We start from the raw sequence: 27,042 nt of genomic DNA on the forward strand, positions 1-27,042 counted from the left end.
TGTATCAGCAAACGCAACTCATGCTAGCTTCCTCTTGCGTCTGAGTCTGCCGAGAAAATCGCACACTCGTCGAGCGCATTGCCGACAAGTGGGATGGCCGTCTCCCTCTCGCGCATCAGCAAAGCCGTTGCCATAACAGCAGGCTTAATTTTTTAAATTTTGTTTCTCAGATACATGGCCCAAGGTAGATATACCTGGTAGCGAAGCTTCCATAGAAGCCCATACGTTCAAAACATGGCGGTTCATCGGCGGTTCATGGGGCTTAGCGCCATCTGTGTGAGGAGGGAACACTTCCGGCGGAAGAAAAAATAATGTGACGTTATATCCGTTAAAAACAGAAGTGACGTCATTTTGTTTTCAAAGGCGCGAAATTTGTTTTTGGAGGCCTGCCATTACAGCTGTATATTCAAATGCCACGCCATTCGACTTGATGGGCGTTCCGAGCTTTCAGCACGGAAAGCGATGCAGGAAAAGGTCACCCGTACGGGTGTCGAAATCGCATCCCTGCAGAGAACATACTTTCTTTCGAAGCCGCCGAATGCTTTGGGCGTAGAGTGCTCGTCCTTTCGTCGGACGCCAAGCCCGTCGGCCAGCGCTGTCGCACGAAAACAACTAAATTAAACAATTATCTGGCGGTCGCAACTAAGTGCTTTTGCCTGAACAGGTTAAGAAAGAATGAAACTGCCCGCGTCTCCAAATTTAGATAAACGTTAGCAAGCAAAACAACACAACATGTGAGGGGGGCGTATTCTAACAGGTGAACTTTACGAGCGCGCCTTTCTGCACACTTCAAGAGCTCCATTGCATTGCAAGTGATAGCGGCGTGAACGACCGCTGCTATCGATGGGCGCTCGGCGCTGAAAAAAAGGTATTTATTAATAATGACCAAGTAAAACCAGATCGTCTCTTCTTCTCTCGCCATGCGTATATAAAATTGATTAGGAACTTTATTTTCGTTGAATGAATCTGTGTCCCTCTTTATTTATAAAACGCTTTTTTTTCTTTCGCAATCTTTGTTCCCTCCAAACATAGTCGCGCTTCAATCGCTGCTCCCATAACCACCCTTGCTGATGTCGGTGACAATTTATTCTGAACCGCTTTTCGCCCGAAGCTTCGCGACCTAGCTATGTGAATCGACCTTGCATGGCCTACCAAGCACCAGAAAAGAAACTGGCGCTCGTGACGTTATTCCCGTTTACCTGGGGCGTATACCAGCTGACATTGAGCCACGATCGTCGGCTCCTCTCGCAAGCTTTCACTCCCACATTCAGAATGCGGCGCGCGGCGACCGCGTTATCGCCCTTGGACTTTATACGGTAAGCCCCCTGAATAAAAAAGGTAGCGACATTCTTTTATCTTGTCGCCGCAGCTGCGGCGAGGAGCATGGGAGGCGGCAGAAGAGAAGGTCTGCGTCTCCCAATTGGTTGAGCGCCATCACGTGGTATTTTTCGCGCCCTTTTCCCTATTTTCTTTTTTTTTTTTTTCGCGTCTCGGTGCACAATTGGCCGTCGAGTTGCTGCGACGAGGCATTCGCAAGGGCTTTGATGTGTTTTAAGTTTCCTGGCCACCCGCGTCAATGAAGAACGCTGTTATTGTTTTATGTCAGGGATTGCTTTTAAGTGTACTGAAGGTGCGAAAGTGCGCGAACAGAGCTTTTTTATAAAAATGTCACAGTTTCGCCCTAAGGGCGAAGCAATGAATGCGATAGCAACACAGCAATGTCATACGAAGTAAGGTGAGCGGCTTTGGTAGCAACAACACGCAGAACTGTTGTCGACGCCATCGGCGTTTTGCCCGCGTTAGCTCAAAATGCGTGCGGCGTTGGTGACTGTTGCTGGAGCCTCTGATATAAATAGGCACTTGGTGCCGCAGCTAAACGTCGCCTCCCTTCCCTCCCCCTCCCCCACGGCCTCTTGCGCGTCTGAAGAAGGCGCGTTTGCTCTACATATATGGTGATTGTAAAGGAGAAAAGAGACGCCTACTTCTGCAGCCCTTAAGCGAGCACGGCGCAGAACGCGCGTTTGTTCTCCGCCGCGCGTTCACTCCCCGTGAAAGACGCGCCCCTCGCGCCCTTTCACTCGCACATACAGCGTTCGGCGCGCGGCGACGATTTCATCTCCAAATGACGTCATACGGAACCTCACGGCGACGGCGACGGCGACAGCGACGGCGACGGCGACGCCGACGGCAGAAATATGCTTTTGAGTGTCCATATAATTGCTATCGCAATAATTGGACACTCAAACAGGATTTCTGCCCTCGCCGTCGCCGTGAGGTTCCGTATGACGTCAAGGGCGATGAAATCGTTGCCGCGCGCCGGACGCTGTATGTGCGAGTGAAAGAGCGCGAGGGACGCGCGCTTTCACGGGGAGCGAACGCACGGCGCAGAACAAACGCGTGTTCTGCGCCGTGTTCCCCGAAGGCCTGCAGAATTAGGCATCTCTTTCCTCCTTTACAATCATCATATATATATATATATATATATATATATATATATATATATATATAGAGAGAGAGAGAGAGAGAGAGAGAAAACGCGACTTCTTCCGTCGCAGCGAAAGGCCGCGGGAGGGGGGGGGGGAGGGAGTGGAGACGACGTTTAGCTGCGGCACCAAATGCGTATGTATATAAAAACATTGCGAGGCGAGAAGGTGGTAAATACTTCCGGCGCTGCTCGACGAGTTTCCCGTTCTGATCTCGTCGAAAACCTCCGAACCGCCCCCAGAGGCGCTGGCAACAGTCACCAACGCCGCACGCGTTCGGTGCGAACGCGGGCACAACGGCGACGGCGTCGACAACAGTCCTGCGCGTTGCTGGTGCTGCTGCATGTCCAAGTTTATACAGCTGATAAAACTACTATCCTTACTCCGTATAGCTCTCTACTAAGTTGCTATCGCAATTGATGCTTCGCCTTTCGGGTGAAACTGCGACATCTTTTTCTTTGTTCACGGGCTACGGAACTCGGGCATGGTTAAGCTTATAGCCATGGGTAGACTTGTGCGAGGCTTGCTTTCTCGATACCGGTGTCACACCTACACTCCTGATTTCGATCGGGGCCGCTCCGGATGGGATTTCTTGATACCGGATGGATTTCTGATACCCACACTTCTGATCACGATCGGGCCCGGTTCGGATCGGTTTTCTTGATACCGGTGTCACACCTACACTTCTGATCGCGATCGGGGCCGGTCCGGATCGGTTTTCTTGATACTGGTGTCACACCTACACTCCTGATCGCGATCGGGGCCGGTACGGGTTTCTTGATACCGGTGTCACTACACTTCTGATCGCAATCGGGGCCGATACGGATCGAATTTCTTGATATCGGTGTCACACCTACACTTGTGATCACGATCGAATCCGGTCCGGATCGGTTTCTTGATACCGGTGTCACACCTACACTTCTGATCGCGATCGGGGCCGGTCCGGATCGGATTTCCTGATACTGGTGTCACACCTACACTTCTGTTCGCGATCGAGGCCGGTCCGGATAATTGGAGTTTTGCCGGTCGACGGCAAAAATGCGCCTAGAGCGTCCATATCATTGCTGTCGCAATAAAAAGTGTTTTGCACAGAGAATTACTGAGCGCAGCAACGAGTGAGCAACAACGGCAAACTTATCTTGGCATACTTGCGGTATACAACGTACACATTTCCCGACATCTTCCACAGGCGCATAACATCTAGGAATCAGTATCACCACTCATTATCAGGCACACCTGAAGGTCGCTACGAAAATCGTATGGATCTGAGAACGGGCAGGGATGCTGGGCAAGGAAGCAGCTACCCAGCTGGCTCGAAAAGTTATCCAGGACGCCCAGCATTGCCGGCCATCAGGTGATCCCGACATCACTGCGCCCACCTTGAGAAAATGCAGCTCCGACTTCGTCCAATTCGCGTTCCCGTTCGTCAGAGAGAACCCCACGCTCTTGCGAAGGGCATGAACTCATATACACTGCCAGGTCCCATCCGCCAGTAACACTTTGAGGACACTCGGGGCCTTTCGGCGAGCGAGACCTTGAGTGTCGATGTGCATGCCCAAACCAGTGCCACATATGTAGGGTATTTCACTTGACTTGGGCCAAACTTTAAAAAAATGTGTAAACGCCACGTAGCTGGACAGAACCAAGGTAATGTAGTTTGCCGTCGCTTGAAGATACTCAGATTATTTTTTTGCATTCCGCCTAATTACATAATTAGTCTTAATTTATTAATCAGCTTCTCAATTATTATAATTAGATGAAAAGTGTCAATGAGAAAATTGTAGAGCAGCATGAAAAACTCCCCACACAGCTTTCGGTTGCTGAATACGTGCTATACATAAAATTGTTTTTCAGAACGTGAAAGAAGCCCGCGAATAAACGCAAAATGGCCGCGCGACTGGCACTTTGTGGGCTTCTTTCACGCTCTGAAAAACACTTTTAAGTAGCACGTATTGAGCAACAGAAAGCTGTATCAGGAGGTTTTCATGTTGCTCTACAATTTTCTCACTAACACCTTTCATCTAATTATAATAATTGAGAAGTTGAATAATTAAGACTAATTATGTAATTAGGCGGAATGCCAAAAATCATCTGAGTATCTACAAGTGACGGAAAACAACATTACCTTTTGGTTCTGTCAAACTACGTAGCATTCGCATATTTTTAAAGTTTGGCCCAAGTTAAGTGAAACACCCTGTATGGCAGCATCCCTTCATCCCTATTGTCTCTTTGGCTCTAGCCTTCAGTTCCCCCTACACCGGGCCGGCTCATTCTCGTCAAGACTCGCACGACAAATACTACCCGGCAGACTTCATCCAGGAACGCCTGGAAAAATTCACGAGCGGAGTCCTGGGGCTGAGGGCTCCCTGACCTAGTGGCACCATTATAAAACCAATAAAGTTTTCATTCATTCACTTTTTTTTCGGGGAAAACATCAAGCGCTACCATATGTATACATAGCCCGCAGAAGGCACAGAGCGCTGGTATCGACCTAAAATATGTATTAACGCGTTAGCGTTAATGGCCCTGCGTCGCAGAAAATCCGGTGTCGCCGTCGGCGTCGTTGTCCGTTAGAGAAAATTATATTTAGGTATATGTATAGCGCACACCTTCTTATATGAAGTGCGATATATGCGGGTTATATTGCCACACCATTCTATCACTAAAGCTGCTCATACCTTATCTTACATTCTTGACAAAGTTGTTCTTCGGAATTTTGAGAATGACAGCCCACAAAGAAATGTCCTGAAACAAAAGACTGACAGTGCATGCCTTTTATGTTAAATCTTCTCAGATTGAAATATTAAAAGTGCGAAATAACAGAAACCTGACAATGATGTAATTTTTTTGGCGCACCTGTGCACAACCTCCGGGATCGGCCCACGCAAGAGGCCGTGTTTCTACCAGAAAGCTCGCCTTCGTGCGTAGCGTTCGCCGCAAGCGTTTCCCGGTAAACATTACGGTTACATAAGCTGCAGTTGCCGGTAAGCGTGAGAAGCAGTCGGGGATCTTTGAATGCTGTCGCGTTTCACTCTTAAAGGCGGAGCTTAAGTGTCCTCCAATTTTAAGATTATTTTCCTGAGCACCCTACAGATACTTTTGAACGAGTAAATAACTTAGACTCATCGTTTACTGCCTTAGCTCACCTTTTGGCGATAATGTCTGCTCGTTTGGTAAGTTACTTGTAGACTTGGCACACAGTTATTCGTGCATGTCATTGAAAGCATGAACTCACGAGGCACGCTCACCCCCATAGCTGCTTCTCGGGTCAGCGGTTTGTTATCGCCGGTGGGGAAAAATGAACCAATGACTAAAACTTCATTGAAGAACGTACTCGTGGCCTATTGGAGGCGAAGGGGATTAGAAAAAGTCGCAGTTTCGCCCGAAAGGCGAAGCATTCATCGATAGCAAAGTATTCGACAACTAATTTGTTCTCGAGCTTCTTGGTTAAGCTCCAAGTTTCTGCCCCATATGTTAGCACTGGTAGAATGCCATATTTTTTACTTGATAATATTGCTGATACTTACCCATTTGCGCGATTATATTTATTTTCTTTAAGTTGGGTTATATGATGATTTCACCTTCAATTTCTGTCTCTCGTCCATGTCTTAATGCTTTGAACGTCCCAAAACCCCACTGTTACGCTTACGCCACTGAATCAGGAAAAAGAGAGAGAGAAAGAGAACAAACGGACAAAACACGAAACAATCCATAGGCTGAAAAGAAAAACGGGAAGGAAGGAAGAAAAAAAAAAAAGAGAAATCCTGCACAGTTTTCATTTCCGTGTCAATTGCGTGGGTTACATGCTTGCGTCATGACGCAAGCATGCAACCCGCAGTCAGTACATAAACCAAATAGTTATATTCTGCACTCGTGTTCAAAGGTTAAGAGTGCGTAATGGAAGAACAACATATAAGCATCAAGTTATGACTGTAAAAAAATGAACGCACGCTGCTATAACAAGTTTTTTGTTTGTTTGCTTGCTTGCTTGTGATTACAACCACACAATGTTTTTAAATTTGGTGCAAGCAGTAGCCATTTGCAACTGCCCGTTTACTAATTGCGCAAGGCGGGAACGGACAACACGAGGAGGAACAAGAAAGTTCAAGCGTGTCCGTCCTTGTCTGTCGTCAGTTTGCTGCCTGGCGCAATTACGTAGTAAACAGTCATTGAAGATTAACCATCTAGCCCCTCAAGATGCTCTGCCCAACTGGCCGCTTGGAGGCCTTCTGTAGACAAGGATGGGAGAGAAAATACGAAAACATGCTGACAATTAATCGTCATCGTAATTTGCAGTCGATTGTAGTTCTCGGTTAATTATGCTGAGATTAATATACCAGAAGTTGTCGACTATTGAGAGTAACTTTTCCTGAGAACAGCCCAGACAGTGCTACTCGATCGTCTTATAATTTTTGTTTGTAGATTTGTACATTTCGTTTCGTACCATTTCCGTTCTTTTTTATTGATTGATTGATTTATTGACGATAAAGCACCATACTAGAAGTGTAGCCCATGTATAGAGGGCTTTCCTGTGCTAGAAAGGCGGAAACAAGAATAGTGTCCGTATAGTAATGTACTTTAGGCACAACAAATGCAGAAGCAGGCAACGGCTGTGTTGACCGCAGAATACTCAGGACAATTTGTATTCATTTGCAAAGGGAAATTTCAGCTTATCCAATCAGGTGTCGTGAGACTGCAGTTTTCATTTTTTTTTTTTTGTTTATTTTCACCAGTGCACAAGAGACATTCCTTGGTTAGCTTTTGCGACGTGAAGAAGAAACACACGGTTCACACTGCACAACAAGCACGATATACAAACATTCGCCGCGTTGTCCGCTCTAGTGCTTCGACGATAGCCAGCACCTGGGCATGGATTACATGCATGACTCATAGTCGCCCGATGAAAACAACGGATTGTGCGCAGATGACGCCTACATAGCGTATTCATGCCGCCCACAGCTGTTGCGCGGCGCAGCAGGTCGACTGACGGGCACCGCCGGCCTGAGCTCCCCTCCTCACTGCAAAGCACCTGTCACCACTGCCTGGTCTTTCTTAGCAGTGAGACATCAGCAGTGAACGGTGGACGCACTGCACTGCACTGCACTGCCCTGTCTCGATCAAATCTTCTTCTTGTAAGCGAATCCAGTGTGAATCAGGTGGAAGATAGAGGCCACCAGGCCGAGGACCTGTTCAGTAAAGCAAATGAGCGAAACAGTGTATATATATATATACGGGGTGATCATATTTAAGTTTAATGGAATATTTAAAAAATCGCCTGTTGCAGATAACATAATTCTAGTCCTTGAGCTGGATTATTCAGATAGGCGGACATTACTTGCATGAGAAATCGAAACGCATATTCCGACTAATTAACAAAAGTTCAATAATTACCTTGTTAATTGATTTATTTACGACTCATATCGTAATTTGCGAATTGTAGCCAGTGCGTTCGCAAGGCGTATCCACCTGGAATTAATTTCCAGAATAACTCCGGTTTGGAGATATCCGCCATCCAACTCGCCTTAAAAATGCACTGTTGTTCCACTTTTTTTTAACAAAACGCTCTTTTATGTATTGAAGCACTAAAGTAACTGGAACGCCCATGCATTTCGTCCCACACTTTGGGAAATCATAGCTCGAAAGTGGTGTCATCCTGGAAATTCACTTCAAGTGGATACGTCTGGTAAGCTCACCGCCTACAACTCGTAAATTGCAATATTTATCCCGGCCACGGCGGCCGCATTTCGATGGGGGCGAAATGCGAAAACACCCGTGTACTTAGATTTAGGTGCACGTTAAAGAACCCCAGGTGGTCCAAATTTCCGGAGTCCCCCACTACGGCGTGCCTCATAATCAGATCGTGGTTTTGGCACGTAAAACTCCATAATTTTTTTTAAATTGCAATATTTATTTATTTATTTTATTATTTACTAAAATACCCTCAATGCCATTGCGGCGTTGCAGAGAGGAGTGGGGTTACAAGTTCAAAATGGCAGTCTTGAACGATGTATGCTCAGGGTTGCTGGCGATGGAGGCGGGGAGGTGATTCCATTCGGATGATGTCTTCGGCACGTAGGAGTGGAAGTACATGTTGGTCTGGCAGAACGGCACTTGAACTTTGAAGTTATGGTCGACGCGGTGTGAAAGCTAACAAGGTGGCGAGAACAATGTACGTTTCAGTTCAGGATTCGTAAAGAAGATTTTATGAAAGAGACATAGGCGGGCCTGCTTCCTTCTGATAGAATGGTTAGGGAGGTCTAGCGCAATTTTTATTGAAGCAATACTGGCGGCGCGAGAATAATTATCAACAATGAACCGACCTGAAAGATTTTGGATGGCCACTAGTTTATTTCCGAAGGACCTCAATAAAGTTTTTCCATTCGATTCTAGTACGTTTACAAGTGTGGAAGAGTGAGGATCCCAGATTGAAGAAGCGTACTCGAGTTTAGACCTGCCTAAATTTTTAAAAGAAGTTTTAAGGAAACATGAGCCAAAGTTGAGATGCAAAGAACCAAGAGTGTGCTACGCATTGTTAATCACGTAATTAATGAGTATTCCATGATAAATTGTTATCTATGTGGACACCTAGGTATTTATATGTATTAACAGATAACTGAAAATTAGTAATGGAATAAACAGGGGTAGAACAAAAAGTAATTAATTAGGAAGTTAATCAGTTGGTTTTTGTTATATATTAGTTGAATATGTGTTCGATTTCTCGTGACAATAATGTCCGCCTCTTTGAATAATGGAGCTCAATGACAAAAATTATGCTAACTGCCACAGACGACTTTTCATTATTCAGTAAACTTTAAAAATGATCACCCTGTATATTCATTGCGAAAAAGAACGAAATGTAGGATGTATGTTCCAAGGTCATGACACATGCAACAGTGAAAGAAATAGTTTGCACGCATTGCTAGAAGAGCATAATACGATCAAATAAAACCCTTTCGTACGCTCCAACTAAGCATGAAAACGTGTATCACAGAGCGGCCTTTACCTGGAACCCCACAGGATCGGGTCGAGTTGCTTGGTCGGTCGAATCGGGCGAACAAAGGGGCGCGTTGAGTTTAGGTCTGCAGCAAGTCACTTGGCACGTTAGACCCGCTCGGGGAATTCAAAGCGCGAAGGGAACTGTCGCGCTCACGCGACTCACGAGTGGGTAAAATCAAGTACGGCAGACCTGACATATGACACGACCCGCGACAGTGGGGCAAAGGTAGGAATATACTGGGCCATTTAGCGCTCACAAAATTATACAAATCTTGCCTGTTATATGCCGCTTTCTCGGCTTGGTTACATGGACAGCAGGCATAACTTGTACGGCCAATTGCAATGATAAATTATATAATTCAAAATATCACGAAACATTTCAATTTCGTCGTTTAGAGAAATCACGGTGTTTCGTTTTTTAAATTTTAGTTCAACCAAATGTTTAAAATTAGTGTAACCTTAATTACGACCACCTTGTGCTTATCGACGGCACAGTCACTCTTTGGCCAAGACAGTTTCAATTTCAGCAAGTCTGCGAAGGTGAAATAATTGTTCGTGCACGTAGCTCCCACAAGAACTCCTAAACAAAGGACAAGCACTGACTGCCAACTAATTGATCATACACAAATATACTTTTGAAAATGGGTTTGTGGCAGGAGGAATTATCATGCACTTCCAGGCCGTGCATGCGTCAAGTGATTAAAAAATGAACTTGTGAGAATGAAAGTAAAATGCACTGTCAGATTAGAGGCGGAGATACTTAAACTCTTTGTCAGTAAGAGCGATCGAAGGAGCGCTGACGCATGCGTCACCTTTACACATCATGACACAGAGTTTAAGTATCTCCGCTTCTAATCTGATAGTGCATTTTACTGCCGTTCTCACTAGTTCACTTTTTAATCACTTTACGCATGCGCGGCTGGTAGTGCATGATAATTCCCCCATCTCAGAAACCCCCTTCCAAAGGTATATTTGCGTATGATCATAATAAACCCAAGTAGTTGGTAGTCAGCGCTTGTCCTGTGTTCGTCCCTTGTCCCGTGTTTATTTCCCGCTGTTTGTAGAGCGCAGCGCTTAGATTCCCGTTCCTGCGTTGGGGGTTGGCGTCGGCCTCGGAGTGGGCGCCCCTCGTAACCGAGGGAACGAGTGTACTGAAGGATGAAAGAGCGAACGCAGAGCGCAGCGGGAGATGAAAGACGGCGAGAGCGAAGCGAGCGCGAGGACGAAAGCGGAGGAGCGCGAAGCATAAGGAGGAGAGCGGAGGAGGAGAGTATGACGAAAGGGTGAGGATGAAGTGCAGTGCCGCACGAGACAAGCTCAACGGCAGCGACCAGGCATGCGGCGAGCGCTATGGGAACAAAGCTCTGGCGTGGGCTTCGGACTTACTGCGCATGCGCTTCGTCTACGCTGCCGCCGCTAGAGAATGCGCTCCGCGCGCGCGCGCGTTCACGTGTTCACGCTTTCCTTCTGAACAATGGCTGACGCGACAGGCGGAAATGCTTCGTCTGCCGCTGCTGCTAAACGAGCTGCCCGAGCAGAGGCTTAGCGCGCCGCCGCCGCCGCCGAGAAGATCCTGTCGTTCAGAATCAAATTTGCCACAATGTATCGTAAACAGCTGGGCGCAAAATTCGCATTATGGAGCATCGTAATCGTCGGTGAAATTTTTTCCATTTTTTTTTTCACTGACGTATGTATAGGCACCCGCGTGGCGCCCATACGCTGCTGAACATGTCCAAGATGTCGAAGGTAGTTCTCAGTGGTCTCTTCAGAGCTTGTAAGAGTGTTTGTCGTTTTTAAACTTCGTGGTTTGCAGCGCGTGCACTCAGCATTGCTTAGCACGTGATTTTGTGGACTGAGAAGCACGAGTACCTAACGAATTAGAGAGAGCAAAATAGCGAATATCCCTTCCGAATATAATGCATGCAGTCTATTGGCGTGAACTGCAACGTGAAATAAATAGCGATGAAGGAAAAACTGCATAATTGATTTTATAACAAGCTTTCTTTTTTATGCGTATGCTTTACGACACGGTTTGACTCTTCGAAGCTCTCGAACTTCGTGCTGTGGAGAGTAACGTGACAACAAGAAGCACTGGGGCCATCGGTTCACGTAAGCATCGTAGAAGCATAGTGGGTTGAAATGTGACCTACGAAAGTAAAAGGTAAAGCAGCGTTGAATTGAGACCATGCAATGACACCGTTCACTTGTCAACACCTTCGTACTTGTGCTGCTTGTGCTATTCATGCCAGTGTGAAATTACTTTGAACTCTTGACTCAAAGAAAGAAAGAAGAAATCTAAGGTAGTAAGAAACATTTGATAATAGAAAATGCTGCACTTTTCAGGAACTTCATGTTTCATATATAGATAACTTTTCCGTGACTTTGGTTATCTGGCATTGCTTCAATTCCAGGTTTTGGTTACTGAAATCCTAAAAGGACGCTGAAATTTCCTGACCTCTATTAGACAGTGACCGAACAGTGCCTTTCATACGAAAGGTCACTCGTGTAATGATCGTAATGACGAGTGACTTTTCATGCAGAAGGCATTGTTGAACTTGCGTATAAAGTAACCGTGTGACGTATAAAGTGACCGGAAATACACAATCGAATGACCACTAGCTACTTAGTCATTGAAATGCTCACCCCGGCTGCGATGGTGACGCCATGATGGCTGCTGATGATTGTTGAAACACCTCCGCTCAGGTAAAACAAGAAAGCTGTGCCGTGAAACACCATGTACTGCATATAGGAGACAGATCGGGAGACGGAATCAGTGTGCATGCGCTGTCTGCGATAAAGGACCTGCACAGCTGCAGGCCTCGCTTCGTTAAACCAGAAGAAGCGATTGCTAGACAAAGACACATAGGCATAGGCGACACATAGACACGCTTGTCTGTCGTGCGCAGGTTTCAAGTAATTTGTGCGAGAATGTTGCATCTGATTCTGAACCTAATGAACCCTGATCTGCATGAGTCGCATCAAATGAAACAAGGGATAAGAAGGAGCCCATGCGAAACACGGCGTATTACAACCACATCTTGCTTATGAGATGTTTAATTTCTTTTATACAAGATTGAGTGGCCCTAATAATCCACACGCCAACGTGACGTTGAACACGCTCATGTGTCACCTTTCACGCGCCGCAGCGCAAACAAAAAGCCGTATTTGCAAAAGCGTGTCGTGAGTTGCACCGTAGCCTCGTGTCCCAGCGGTAGCGCTAATGTACGATTTGTAAAATTCTCGAAATCAGCTGTCCTCCAAGGCTTCGTTACAATGAAAATTGACGTTCATATAGTTGTGCCTGGGCAGCGCGACTGAACACAGACAAAATAAGAGGAAGGAAGGAAATAGACAGGATATGCGCTGTACTCGCACCACCAACAAAATTTACTACCCATTTCCTACTCTTTAAGGAAAGTTCGCACCCTGTGGGGCTTGCCCACAATTATAATCGTCACCTATTTTGCGTGCCTTTCCTTTCTTTAACGCTGCATGCCCGGTACTTCCAGGTCACTAACGGCATGCGCCCTAACAACGTGACATTGCATTCTTGACGGGAAAGTAGCGAGCGCAGAGTTTTCAAGAAAGGAAATGCAAGCAAGGTAGATGACAATTATTGTGGGACAAGATAAGCCCCAAAGGGTGCAAGAATTTTTAAAACATCTCTCTCTTCACCAGTGCCAAATCACCCTTATACTATCTGAGATTTCGGCGGTGGTAAAGGCGAGGAATCGTGCTCGCGCTTCTTTCTTGCGAGAAAGGGAGAAATATATACTCAATGATATATAGGAAATGTAGTCTGCGGACGAGAGTTCGTGGTTGAAAGACAGCGTTGAAAAGCAGCCTAGTGGGGCAGCTGACTTGCAGAATTTTGTAAGCTGTCAATTCATGTCACCGGACTGCACTTTTACCTCAGGTGAGAAGCCGTGGGGTGCCGTGCTGAACCGGCAGTACGTACGACCGGTTCGCCTCGGCACCCCAGGTCTTCCAAAGCTAGTCACGCTTTTCTACTTCTTATCTTTTTCTCCTTGGGGGAGCGGCGATTCGGAAATTTGATCCTTCTCTCCCACACCTGTTGCTCAGAACGATGTGGTCTTTCTTTTCCTCTCAAAAGACCCTCTCTCCTCTTTGCGGCTTTGTGAACGGGGTACCACCATTCAAGCTCAAACCGGCGAGAAATTGAATTTGTTTACTGAGGCCGTATGGCAGGATTCCCTGCTTCTGTTTGTAAAGGAATGTCCAATTGCGCCTGTGGACGATTATTTTTGGTTAAAAGAAAGCTACGTACAGCAGTTGACTTAGAAAGTGTTGCAAATGAATTGTCTGTGTTGAGAATGCATCTATTCACCATATGCATTGCCCGAACGTACTCCTCCATATGCACGGGAATCCTGGTTACGCCCTGAGTACCACCACCACCACCATCATCATCATCATCATCATCATCATCATCATCATCATCATCATCATCATCATCATCATCATCATCATCATCATCATCAGCCTATATTTATGTCCACTGCAGGACGAAGGCCTCTCCATGTGATCTCCAATTACCCCTGTCTTCTGCTAGCTGATTTGAACTTGCGCCTGCAACTTTCCCTGAGTATAGACCCTGGCTGAAGCATCCAGTCGGGGGATTTTCTCAATATGTGGCTTGTATGTCCACTTCAGATCATATAACTGTGAAATCTGCGACAAACATCCATTTAAGGACGTCGCTGCATTGCAGTAATTTTTTTACGCAGAATTTCGCGTACATACAAATATTTGCACATAAAATTAATGTTTGTCTAGTGGAGCCTAAAATGCTGGATAAATATGACGCCGAATGAAAGAGCGAGAGAGGGAGATATAGGAATCGGTATAGAACACGAAAGTGAACGTGTCTTCACAGAAGTAGTGTAATGTTTATTGCACATTGATATATAATGTCTATTGGTGTTTTGTGGCTAAAGCGCCCTTAGGCGTTGATGCACCCACGCTGACGCCTGACCATGAGCAACCGTCGTGCATATGGAAGCTGCACTACGCTGCACACGCTAGCACAACGCGAAAGACGAAGCACGTAACTGACACACTAATACAACGCGCAAGACAAAGCACGTAACTGAATCGTCACCGAGTCAAATCAGCGCGTACAGCGCGTCGTAATTGCAGCCTCCGCGATCAACTTCAGAAACATTTTCAGAGCTAATTGCGGAGGCCACGCTCCGCTGTGCTGAGTACGGTGAACGCCACCTAGGTGGCGTTGGTAGTGCTTCTTGATGCCAGCGTCCCTTCGAATGCTGGCATCGAGGCGTCGTAGTGCTGAGACCACCGAAGCGTTCACTGTCGGTGCGCGTTAGTAGACAGTTTTAGCAGAGCGTTGCTTACGCTCCGCTCCGCTAACGTTTCACGCACACCACTGGCTGCGTGAACTGCGTTGATTTGGCTTGTTTGACAAGCGCGTCTGCCAGAGACGCCGGCCACGGGCGCTCAGCGCGACTGTAAAACGGCAAAGCCACCAGTAGACGCACCCAAACGCTCCGCTCAAATGGCTTCGTAGCGCACCGTGGGCCGCGTTCTTCGTTCCGCTGCCGATATGAGCGTTGTGCGCACGCGCATTAGCGTTCCCGCTAGCGTTCCGCTGAGCGGCTCTGCGCGAATCGTTCGGACACGATGGTCTGAGCGGAGCGGACCGTGAACGCTCTGCTAAAACTGTCTATTGTCATAATGCAGTACTTCTCTTTTCTGCTCGTAGGCGGCGGCACCGCCCCGAGCAAGAGCGCGGGTACACGGAGGAGTGTTAGATATATAAGGCGCGTCTGTGTAGCTCTCTGCAAATGCGTTTGTGGCGCAATGGGTTAAAAATATTGATTCATTTAAATTAACGTTACAAATTACATATACTGCACTAGCTCTACCAGTGAGCATTTAAACTATTGGGAACCCGCCGAAGTATGAAAACGTCTTGTGGGCACGAAACATTTGTACAAACAATCTTGAAGCAACTCTCTGAAATAATTTTCGTGTCCACTAGAATAACAACAAATATGAAAAGAAAGCAGTAGTACGTTCGTACAAATTTCATATCGTCATGCGCGCGAGCAATGTGCGTTTCAGAAATATCTTAAAATTCCTGTAGAATGTGATTACTCTGCATTTTAGTCTTAAACAGTAAATATACACTGCCCGCAATAACAGGTAGCTAAAAATCTGTCACCCCTTCCACTAGGGTGGAGATGGAAGACCAGCGAAGCTGTACTATGGTGGGAATTATGTATTTCCTATTATGACTATTAGGATGTGATGGTGTAATTGGTTATTTGAACTATTAAAGAATGGGAAATATATATGATCCGGTGGTTTTCATTTATTTAGTGACCACAGGGACCATGGCCTTATGGTCGCTACGGCACACCGCCATAGGATGTACGGCAAAGGTTGACATGTTCTTCATTAAGTCCCTAGATGTTCTGCTGTCTTTTCAAAAATAATATCTAGGGACTTTAGTTCTTCATAAACAAGTCACCAACGCCGCGCGCGTTTGGTGCGAACGCGGGAAAAACGCCGCCGCCGTCAAAAACGGTTCTGCGCGTTGCTGGTGCTGCTACATGTCCAAGTTTATACAGCTCCTCAGAATTTTGAGAATGACAGTCCATAAACAAATGTCATGAAACAAAACACCGGCATCGCATGCCTTTTATGCTAAAGCTTCTCAGACTGAAATATTAAAAGTGCGAAACAATTTCGCATGGGTGATTGAGTCGCCAGTTCCCCTTGCGTCCGGTCGCAAGATACGCATTTGGTGCCGCAGCTAAACGTCGCCTCCCCTCCCTCCCTCCCGTCCCCCCACGGCCTTTCGCGCGACAGAAGAAGTCGCGTTTGCTCTCCGTCGTGCGTTCGCTCCCCGTGAAAGCGCGCGTCCCTCGCGCGCTTTCACTCGCACCTACAGCATACGGCCAATGAGAGTTTTTTTCTACATCCGGACGCGACCATCGAAGACTGAGCCCTTAACAGCTTCGCTGTAAAAGGCTCTGAAAGAACTTCGTAAATTTTGTAGTGTCTGTTTTATATGGACAAGGGCATCATATCTGGAGTCTCTTCGGAAGAGTGTCGGACGTCCTCGGGATATTGAGACGTCTCGTCATTGACAACCTAAATAATTCCTCGGGATTTATTTGCTTTACTCTTGCGCAGTACAAGTTCAGTGGCGTGGCTACTGGGTTGTTAGGCGCCTGTTTCGAAACCACACACACATAGACATAAGAGCATGGATTATAAAACATACGCGGTTCGATACCATTTCCCCTGAAAGGAAGAAAGGGGCTTATGTGAGACGTATGGTACGTCGATAGGATGACTGACGACATGAAAGGGAACCGCTTTCGAGGGCAGGAAACAGTTTATGAGGAAATTCGCAGATGCCAGATGAGCGCATGTGGCGCGAGACAGCTAGGGTGATTGGAGAACTTTGGGAGAGGCCCTTGTCCGACAGAAGACTTAGAGTGACGATGAAGGAAATGATGATTACTAGGAAGGAGAATACTCATTTCCGAGTGCATGAGGATTATCATCGTCGCTGTCACTCTGAAAGACATGTGCCCTAATACGTATGTCTCTCTTCCATAGCTTAATTCAGAGCAAGCATGTACGAGTATCCTCATACTACAGGAACCGCCGTAACGTAAATAGCATTCACATTTCTGCAATTTTTTAATATATCACTTTACAAGTGTGGCTTACCCATTTCAATTACCGCACTTCAGCGGATCAGATAATTTTCAAACAAGGCAGCTTACTGAGACGTTGTATGCTTACATGAACCCGACAACGTCGAGGCGAGTTGGCTTGTCGGGCCGATATCTGGTCGTCGGATTCACGTGAACGCTGGCGTATTGGGTCAGCCCCATTGGGAGAGATGGATTGCTCGACCCGCTTGACGACCGCGGTTGGGTCGGTTTGGGTCAACTGACTCGACCCGCTCGCGTCGAGTTAAATTAAACGAAGTCAGCAGGTTTACTTACGAATAGCGTCGTTGGTAGCAGGGTTCCAGTGGCAGAAAACGCTGATGATATGAGTATCAGGAACGACATTACCCAGAAGGCAAATGATATCAGAACGAGGAAGAGGACGGCACCCTTGGTGAGCCACAGCATCGCCAAGGAGAATACAATGATTCCCAAAACCTGGAAAGATAAAACATACACCCTTTCTCATTTTCGCGCAAACAGGCTTCTAGGTTTACCCGAACTGAACTCATCACGTACTTGACTCATAATTAAATCGCGACATATTGGCAATCTACTGCGTTTACCAACGCATGTGCACGGTGCATATGATTGTGAAAGGTTTTTATTATTTCTGTACATATTTTATTCGATAGCAATTATATGGACACTCCAGGCGCATTTGTGCCGTCGGCGTCGCTGTCGCCCTGAGGTTCCGTATAAAGTCCACATGCGATAAAATCGCCGCGCGCCGTATGCTCTATGTATGAGTGAAAGCGTGCGAGGGTGAGCCGGCAATCGCGGCTCAATCTCGCGCACGCAAGAGCGGGAAGCGGGAAGGAAGCGCGCCGTCTTCCAGTCGCGCACAACGCTCCGGAGGGAGGGTAGGGAGAGGGAGGTGGGGCGCGTCACCCGAGCGACCGCACGTGCCTGCCGGGCCGCAAGGCTCCGGAGGCAGAGCAGGGAGGTAGGAGCCCGCGTACTACGCCACGCGCTTCCACCCGGGCGGCTGTATCTTGAAAGCCATCTGCGGCGGGGGCAGAGTCCTTCTTCCCTGCGCTGTGTTTTCGCGGCTTAGTTCGCGTTGATGCGATCGGCGCGACGAAGGTCAATTCGCTCGCTGCTGCTGCAGTGCTTACTCGATCACTACAGCGTTTTGACACCGAGTTTCCGCGGTCATCGAGTGAGGTGCATTCATGTTTGGTTGTGCGCGCATGACACCATGCTTATTAATTTAGTTAGTATGCCTATGTTTGCACGTTTATAAGGCCGATAAAACTACTATCCTTACTTCGCATAGATGTCCACTAGTTTGCTATCCCAATTGATGCTTCGCCTTTCGTGCGAAACTGCAGCTTTTTTGCTATATATACTGTTCTCTCGCGTAGCATTTTTTTTTTTGTATGCGTGTCTTGGGATAGCGGGCTCTTCCGTAGACAAGCATCCCCTTCTATCGCAGGTAATAAACAACAACAAAACGCAGGCAGTTTAGAAACCAACTATCCCATAAGCAAGAGTTCACGCATATTGGATGTTTGTCGCCAGCAGCACTCCGAGACAGTACAGGGAAGACATTTTTCATAGGGACTTGGCGGGGCACGATTGAACGATTAATTTTGGAAGAGTACCGACACAAAATGTTTGCTTCGCTTTTCTTTCTTTTGGATAGCCGACGACTCCACAGTCACGGTAAGGGGCCTCACTTGCTCGAACGTGCAACACGCATTCATGTTTAGTTATTGTTTTACTGAGCCGTTATAGCTCGTCTGCACTCATCAACGAGCTATACATACTAGCATTTTATGATCACTTTCTTGGTTATTATTTTAATGTTCTCATATTACTAAATGTTTTATATTTTGACTTGGTCAGTGACCATAATATTTCGCTTTTTTGTAAAACATACTACCTGACCAGACGAGCTTTTGCCGAACCCTTGACTGTGCCAATAGATTTTTAAATGACCTTTTTTTCATGTTACCAAAAACTGTGATTATTTATTTTTAATAGATTTTTAATTAATAATTAAATTTTTTCACATTACCGAAAGACTGTGATTTATGTACCTGTATTAACTGATTCTGTGATAATAAATTTTATATTTAAGCTTCTCTTCCTCACGAAAAGATGCATGTCATCACCACTGTTACACTGCGACGTGTTGCTACATATAGATGGTAGTATATTAGCAGAGACATAATAACATTAACTTAGATAATTGCACATTATTGCACGTTTAATTGCATTCATTGCTCTCTTGTATGAAGGCAGGAACATCCTGAAAACATGCTACAATAGTCGTGAAAATGTTCTGGAACTTATTTCCAGGAGCGTTCTCAGTATGTGATATGGGCGGACAAGTGAATCCAGGTCGGATCAGTTGACAGGATGACTTTGCGTTGTATGGACGTGATTACAACTCTGAATTCGTTTTCTTTTTTTTTTTCTTTTTTGTTAAATGAAGGTCCCAGATCTCTAAATCCTAGAAAAAATAGTGGTAAGCCTCAGAGCGCCCTAAATAATTTAATGTAATAGCTTTTCTACAGCTAGAATCGATTCCGTTTCCCAAGTGGCCTCTATGCCGTGACGTCACAACGCACTAGCTGGTCACGTAAAAACAGGACACCGCAATGCTTTGGCGCTCGCTCTAGGGCAACCAGCACTGGAACTTCATTTGTCAACAGCAGCACCGTAACACACAGCCTATCAAAAGGTGGAAACAGTTTTCGGTAGCACATGTTGCGATCTCGCGTCCGTAAATTCGCCGCTCATCTTGAGGTAGATCTGTCAAGCTTCTGACCTGACTGGGCACCAACGTAACAGCGCATGTACTCTTCGCAACGCTAATAGCCATTGACAGAGCTTGGCTGGACGCATCGGGCCATTGATACATTGATACAGGCGCGCCTCTGTTATCGTTCAAAATGTGACATTTTCATGGCGTCCCCACCGGACGGTGTTGGGATATTTTAGTTGTCCATTTCAACTGGCCGTAGCGCCTCCTCTCCAACGCTGGTTTCCCATGCTGATATACTAGTTGTGGGGCCCGATATAGCAGCATATCAGACGACCGAGCAAGTGTCAAAACGTCACGATGTCCTTCCACCACGTGACCACCTACTGCGTTGTGACCCGCCGTGGTTGCTTAGTGGTTGTGGCGTTATGTTGCCTTGCTAAGCACATGGTCACGGGATCAAATCCCGGCCGCGGTGGCTGCATGTCGATGGGGGCGAAATGCAAGAACGTCCGTGTACCGTGCATTGGGCGCACGTTAAATAACGCCAGGTGGTCGAAATTAATCAGGAGTATTCCAACACGGCTTGCCTCACATTCAGATCGTGGTTCTGGCACGTAAGGCCCCAAAATTATTATTATTAATGCTGCGTTGTGACTGCGGGCACAGACACCTCCTGGGAAACGAAATCGAAACTGACTGTAAAAAAAGCAGCGCTTCTCAATGAGACGTTTTGCTTAGGTCACCCATAGGGGGCAGAGAGAGCAGTGCCGCCAACTCTAGGAAAATTTCCCTAGAGCTAGGGATTTCAAGCATTGTTCGGGGAAATAAAGAAATTTGTTCAAATCTAGGGTGTTTTGGCGCTAGGACATTGAAACAGCTAAGCTGCTGACGTGACGCCGTGTTTTTATGTCAGTCACATCAAACTACCTTCTCATTAGCACGGGAAGTATGACTTGATCGTACAGCAGTGGAGTGAACACATCTCGCCAAGCAAACGACAGGGTGTGGATGCCCTGGGTCCTTTAACGAAGTGCTGTTAGTACGATTTTGCCGTTATTATACCTCTAGCAGTGCTGACCATGTCTGTGCACTCTGAAACTCTGAATCAAATATTTATCTGTAAACGGCGAAACATGTGTATGCGAGAACATTAAAAAAAAAGCAGCATGAACACATCTAGGCACAACCGGAGACACATAACTAGCACGACAACGTGGTCATGGCGCTGAACAGCTGATTAACCTAGGGAGCCTCGATGCCAGCGCCGCGGGGCATCGAGGCACCCTAGATTAACGTGGAACCGCCCATAGGCAGGGCAACTTTAGACAGAGCTCCATATTCATGTGATTGGGCTAGTTTTGCTTTGTAGGAAAGATAAAAGTTGATTGCGTATTTTTGTGCGTTGCTGAAAATGACGTGCAAGTTCGTAAATGTGGTGGTGCCAGATCGTACACAGCATGATGAAAAAAAAAAAAAAGAGAGAGAACATTCATATCTGTTGTATTACTGTGGTGCAGTTGGGCACTGTTTCGACACTCTTACATTGGTAAGGGAGGTCAGCTGCCAGTCTTACAATTCAAATAAGGTTCCGTGTAATCTTGGCACGTCGCTCTAGGTGCAAAACAATTTTGGACAACAACAAAGTGCACACGTGCTGACGTCTTCTTGTGTTAATATGGCTTCAACTAAGAGGCCGTGTTGTTAGCACAACCTGCACTGCGACATCATTTCAGGTTGAGTCCAGTGACTTCATTATTTTAATCTTTTAAAATGAGCATAGATATAAAATCAAACTATAAAATTTGCAGTCATTTGCATAACACAAACAAACATTTATCATTACAGAAATCAAATTCACGAACTGAACAACGACATTTTGCGCAAATCTAGGGGACTCTATAAAGAAATTAGTAATCTGAGCTATAGGGGGAAAACTGGTTTCGGAGGTTGGCAGCACTGGTAGAGAGCTTTTCCGCAACGTGCTGGCTGCCCGCGGAAGGGTGACGTGCAGCAGAACGTCGCCTCGAGGCTTCGAGCGCGCTGCAGCCCTGCAGCCTCCCAGTTTCGTTCTTGCGCGCTCTGATAGTTGAAATTCGTCGCGCCACAGTTCCGCGGGTGTTCTGCCGATATACGCGGGGCGACATGCTGGTACGCGCGACGCAGATCCCGAGGTAACTTCTGCTGCTGGGCAGCAGTGACCAGGCGTCTGACAATGCTGGCGTGATGAGGAGCGCCGTTGGAGGCGGCGCGCATCGATGGCGCGCGAGATGCAGTTCTGCGGGAAACTTGAAGTTTACTATGAGCTCATAGACCACTGCACGCACCGCGGTGTGGTATAGATGCACATATATATATCTGCAAAGCAGGAATGCTTGTTGTTTGTGCGCGCCCCGCTCATGCTGCAAGCACAGCAGCTGCCCTCGCTTTTACAGCACAAACGCACCACAGAATAAAGAACCAGAACGCACTGCGCGTCTCTCGCGTCTCTGAAGACCTTGAACCCTCCGCGCGCGGGCCACGCATGCGCCATCGATCGTAGCAGCACGACGGCGTGAACGTGCCTCTCTATAATTGCTATCGCAATAACAGAAGCCACGTTGTCTACGCTGTATGTGCACTTGGCTTGACAACTCACATACATTTGAAACAAAAGTGGACGGAGCCGAAATTCGCTCACGTTACGAACACGGATATACTTGAATTGCTGACTGGAAAATTGACAGTGTGATGAAGTTGAATAAAGCAATAAATATTCATGGTTCCATGTGACAATATGATCGCACGTGAGCGTTACCCTTGCGTGTCACCTGTTTATGCACAATAGAGCTATAGAAGAGCTTCTATAGCGACAGAGTATTACGGAATTGTGAAAACCAATAGTCTATAGCGCATTTAAATTTACGTTCCCGTCAATTTTATTCGCTCGAATTCCAATATTGTACGTTGCAATTCTTCTTCGAGATTCAAGCATGAGATGAACTGGCTGGCGGTGTGTACAAGAGTATATTCTACTGTATGCATTCGCTGTATGTATGGTGTATTTTTTACCAGCGAAGCTGTTTAACCTGGGCGTTTACCGTCAGATGTACGCTTGTACGCTGGAAAATCTCGCCGAGCGATGACGTCACGTGCGTCGCTCGGCGAGGTTACCACCCTCTCCCAGGTTGCCCTCTCCATACCGCGAGGCGCGGTCGACGTATCCGGCGTTCGTCGGCGTGCCCCGACTGCAGCCGGCGTCGAGATGCGACATGCTGCATTTCGCGCCGGCCTCGTCGCCCAGAAGTGAACCGCATCCGCGTCTCGTCGAGCAAGATGGGCTGATGGATAGAAGTGATAATAGAAGGCGAAAACCGACCCCTCTATATAGTCCAACGTGTGCGCTGCGCCGCACTGCCTAGACGCATGCGCATTTTATATACGAAACTAGGGGTTTCAGGATGATACGAAACTGCGAACTCGCTGCACGTGCCGCCACCAGTATCCATCAGCCCGTCTTGCTCGGCGAGACGCGGATGCGGTCCATTCTGGGTAGAGTGTACTAGAATACATTCTGGGTGACGAGGCAGCATGTCGCATCTCGACACCGGCTGCAGCCGGGGCATGACGACGAACGCCGGATACGTTGGCCGCGCCTCGCGCCGGACTAGAGTGCGGCATTAGAAGACTGCGCGCCGACCTCGAGTATACTCGGCGTTGGCTAAGTTTGACTATAAACCAGCCAAGCCAAACCAATTGTTAAGCAAAGGAAAGCAAATACAAAGATAAAACCAGCCAAGCCAAACCAATTGTTAAGCAATGGAAAGCAAAGTTAAAGCTAGGGAAGGGCCACCAGCTTCCCTGTTTGCCCAGTCTTCGCACCACTTAGTGTGAAGCTGTCCCTAATTTTTTTTTTTTTTTGCTGCACCAAATTTTTAAAACTTGCCAGTGGCAAATAGCACAATTCTAACCCTTGATCTAAATTACTCGATGAGGCGGTCATTACCTTTACGATAAATCAAAGTACTTAATTTAATAATTAATATAATTGCGCTAATCACTTTTTAATTGATTACTTTACGGCACATGTTTCAATCTACGAATTGTAGCTAGTGAGTTTGCAAGGTATATCGACTTGGAACGAATTCTTAACATAGCACTGGTTTCGAGATATGCGCCGTCAAAGTTGCGGTAAAGATGCACTGTTGATCTACTGACTTTCTTAAAAAAAAGTTTTATGCATTGAAGCACAAGAGTATCTGGAACGCCAGTGCATTGCGTTGAATTGAAATTAAATTATGGGGTTTTACGTGCCAAAGCCACGATCTGATTATGAGGCACGCCGTAGTGGGGGACTCCGGAAATTTGGACCACCTGGGGTTCTTTAACGTGCACTTAAATCTAAGTACACGGGTGTTTTCGCATTTCGCCCTCATCGAAATGCGGCCGCCGTGGTCGGGATTCGATCCCGCGACCTCGTGCTCAGCAGCCGAACACCGTAGCCGCTGAGCAACCACGGCGGGTAGTGCATTGCGTTAGACACATTGATAATTAATATATTGAAGCTGGTGGAGTCCCGAGAATTCGTTCCAAGTGGATATGCCTTGTGAACTCACCGGCTACAAATCGTAGATTAAAATACGTGTCGTAAAGTAATTAATTAAAAAGTTAATTAGCTTAATTATGTTAATTATTAAAATAAGCATTTTGATTTCTCGTAGAAGTACTGACCGCCTCATCGAGTTATATATATCAAGGGCTAGAATTATGATAACTGCGGCAGGCAATATTTAAAAAGTTTGGTGCAGCTAAGAAAAAACATCCTGTATATCGTTGTAAAACTATGTGGCAAATGCAGAACGGGCGTTTATATATAACACAGTAACGAACGAGCATAATGAACAGATTATGTATTTTTTCTTTCTATTTTACCTGTTCACTTTTCAGCAAGACCTCCAGTGGAAATCCTTACACAGTCAAACCTGTCTCTATAGCAAAGAATGCCTGTGCGGCTGGTATCTTCACAATAATCGAGAACTGGACCACGCTTTGTTTAGGCTCAATGGCTAGCCTGGCCCGAGTACGGGCCAGGTTCGAAAATTCCGCGGGCCGGGCTCGGGAGGGCTGGCGGATGGCATTTTCGGGCTCAGGCCAGGCCTGGGCCGGAAAAATAAACGGTCCGTGTAGTGCTCTAGCACACGCATAGTGTACTAATAATATAATCCATAATAAGAAACATGGGGAAAACGAAGCAGGTTGCAAGCAGCTGTATTCTGGCGTATACGGCATGGTGCTGCACGCGAGGCAGCAACAGCGGCGCAGAAAAGAAATACATTATGATGCCAATGAAAACTCCTTGAACATGCAGGAAGTACCGTGTAGTAATCGTACAGTGCGTAACATAACTATAAGCAAACTATAATGACATCCCGTCACACTTGGATTATAACACGTTACGAGACCTTTGAAATAGTTGTTTCGGCGATATTTATTTCGGAGAAGAATGAAATATATATTACCGAACGTCTTTTCTCAGTTTTGCTCATATAGGGTTAATAGAACGCTTTGTTTCATGAAAGCGAAAATCTCAGAAAGCCTGGATAGCAAACATGGCCATAAAGCATAATTTGTTCAGTGCTGGCACCTTTCTTATTTGATAAACCATAATAAAAACTGCAATTTATTATTATTAAAGCGGAATATTATGAAAACTAATGTAAGCATCTACTACATGTGTATTTTCTTTAAAAGTTTATTTGATAGCCTGAAAAAGCACACTAACCATCATCGTTATATTAATCACATTTAATCTAAACGTGTGCCGCCAATGCCGCTCCAAAATGCCGCTTCAAGTTTACCAATGCCGCTTCAAGGTAGACTTCAAAGTCTACCTTGAAGGCGTATTTATGTTTCCATTGTCGCCAGTATGTGTTACACTATATTGCCGTTTATTCTCGTATGTTGAGTTTCTGGACTATAACATGCTTCGCGCGGCCGGCTACGGATCGAAACCACATCATATCCTAGTAATCGCGCGCTTTATACATGCCTACATGTTATGATTTTCCCCGTTCCCGTTTCATTCCGGTCAGATATAGTTATTTTGCAATGACATCATATATGTATACGCAGGACCTACTGTAGCTTACTTTAGTATTTGGGAGGCGCTACCTTAGTGCCTTTTATTCGACACGTATGCTGTCCTGTGGTGATACTCTACTGTATTCATTCTATACGTGTGCTTCACGGAAGTATATAAGAAAGCTCCCTATCGTGCCACCGGGTGGAAAGATGCGCGGCGCGACTCGTTTAATTTTACTTCATAGCGTTTGCACAACCGATCGCAGCTTGTATACACACACGAAACATAAGTGTGGGCACTCTGTTGATAATTAGTGACAATGCACCCCATGCGTTGATTAAGCCTAGTGTGGGGACAGTAGCGCGTCCACTGACGGTGACCACGCCAGGGACGCGCAAGGGATCGACGCGCCTCTTGACCGGCTGCGAGCTGGCAACTGTCGCGAGGCCGCTGATCCCTTGTGCGACAGGCGGGGTGGGCGTACCATTTCGATGGATGTCAGCAGGCCGCTTATCGTTGAAATGAAGCCCTGTTGCACAGAGACGAACTTGATGGTTGGTCCCTCCCCGACCACCGTGGTCCTGATCGTGGTCGTGGTGCTTGCCATGACGTTATTTCACCGTGCGCGCCCTGATCGTGCACGGCAGTTGAACAGCGGTGGGCGGCGGCTGCGCGAACCGCGGGTGCTCACTGCTCTCCTTGTCCAAAATTAGAGGGCCCAAGCGCTGCCCTAAAGATAGCGCCAGCCCCGCCTTGGTGGCCTCCTTAGCCAGCGCGCATCGCGGCTAGGGACGGAACGGTGCGATTGGCCTGCGCCTTACACCGAGGCCTGCGCCAGCAGGGATCGGCCTCACAGCGTTCGCCTCCGCTGTCCGTACGTGCGAGACCGCATGGGCGCGCGTGATCATCGCTGCTGCGTGGGCCATAGTTCAGAAAGATAGCACCTGCGCGGACGAATGCACACAACTTTTGTGTCGGCACTTTCGCACGTCGTGCAACTCGTGCTATATAATGAACGCGTGCGCATTAATGAAGACACTTTTAAAGCTGTTTTCT

General features: G+C 46.7%; 1 protein-coding gene across 1 annotated transcript; it reads right to left on the reverse strand.

Moving 5' to 3' along the window:
* Nucleotides 1–7,218: 7,218 nt before the first annotated feature.
* Nucleotides 7,219–26,679, reverse strand: LOC119434978 (uncharacterized). The gene is made up of 4 exons (XM_037701972.2): nucleotides 26,471–26,679; nucleotides 17,489–17,650; nucleotides 12,123–12,218; nucleotides 7,219–7,669 (listed from the first exon to the last, which is right to left on the reverse strand). Exons 1-4 carry the CDS (start codon nucleotides 26,591–26,593, stop codon nucleotides 7,601–7,603), a joined length of 450 nt encoding a protein of 149 aa, XP_037557900.1. The 5' UTR covers nucleotides 26,594–26,679; the 3' UTR covers nucleotides 7,219–7,600.
* Nucleotides 26,680–27,042: the final 363 nt, after the last annotated feature.

Source organism: Dermacentor silvarum, chromosome 1 (assembly GCF_013339745.2).
Source record: "Dermacentor silvarum isolate Dsil-2018 chromosome 1, BIME_Dsil_1.4, whole genome shotgun sequence".
Lineage (NCBI taxonomy): Eukaryota > Metazoa > Arthropoda > Arachnida > Ixodida > Ixodidae > Dermacentor > Dermacentor silvarum.

Bases quoted from the DNA above. Each gene is read 5' to 3' on its own strand.
- LOC119434978 (XM_037701972.2), bottom strand. From the start codon at position 26,593: ATGGCAAGCACCACGACCACGATCAGGACCACGGTGGTCGGGGAGGGA. The intron at 17,651-26,470 runs GTACGCCCACCC...TTATCTTTCCAG, and splicing joins TGCTGACATCCATCGAAATG to GTTTTGGGAATCATTGTATT. The intron at 12,219-17,488 runs GTAAGTAAACCT...TCCTATATGCAG, and splicing joins TGCTACCAACGACGCTATTC to TACATGGTGTTTCACGGCAC.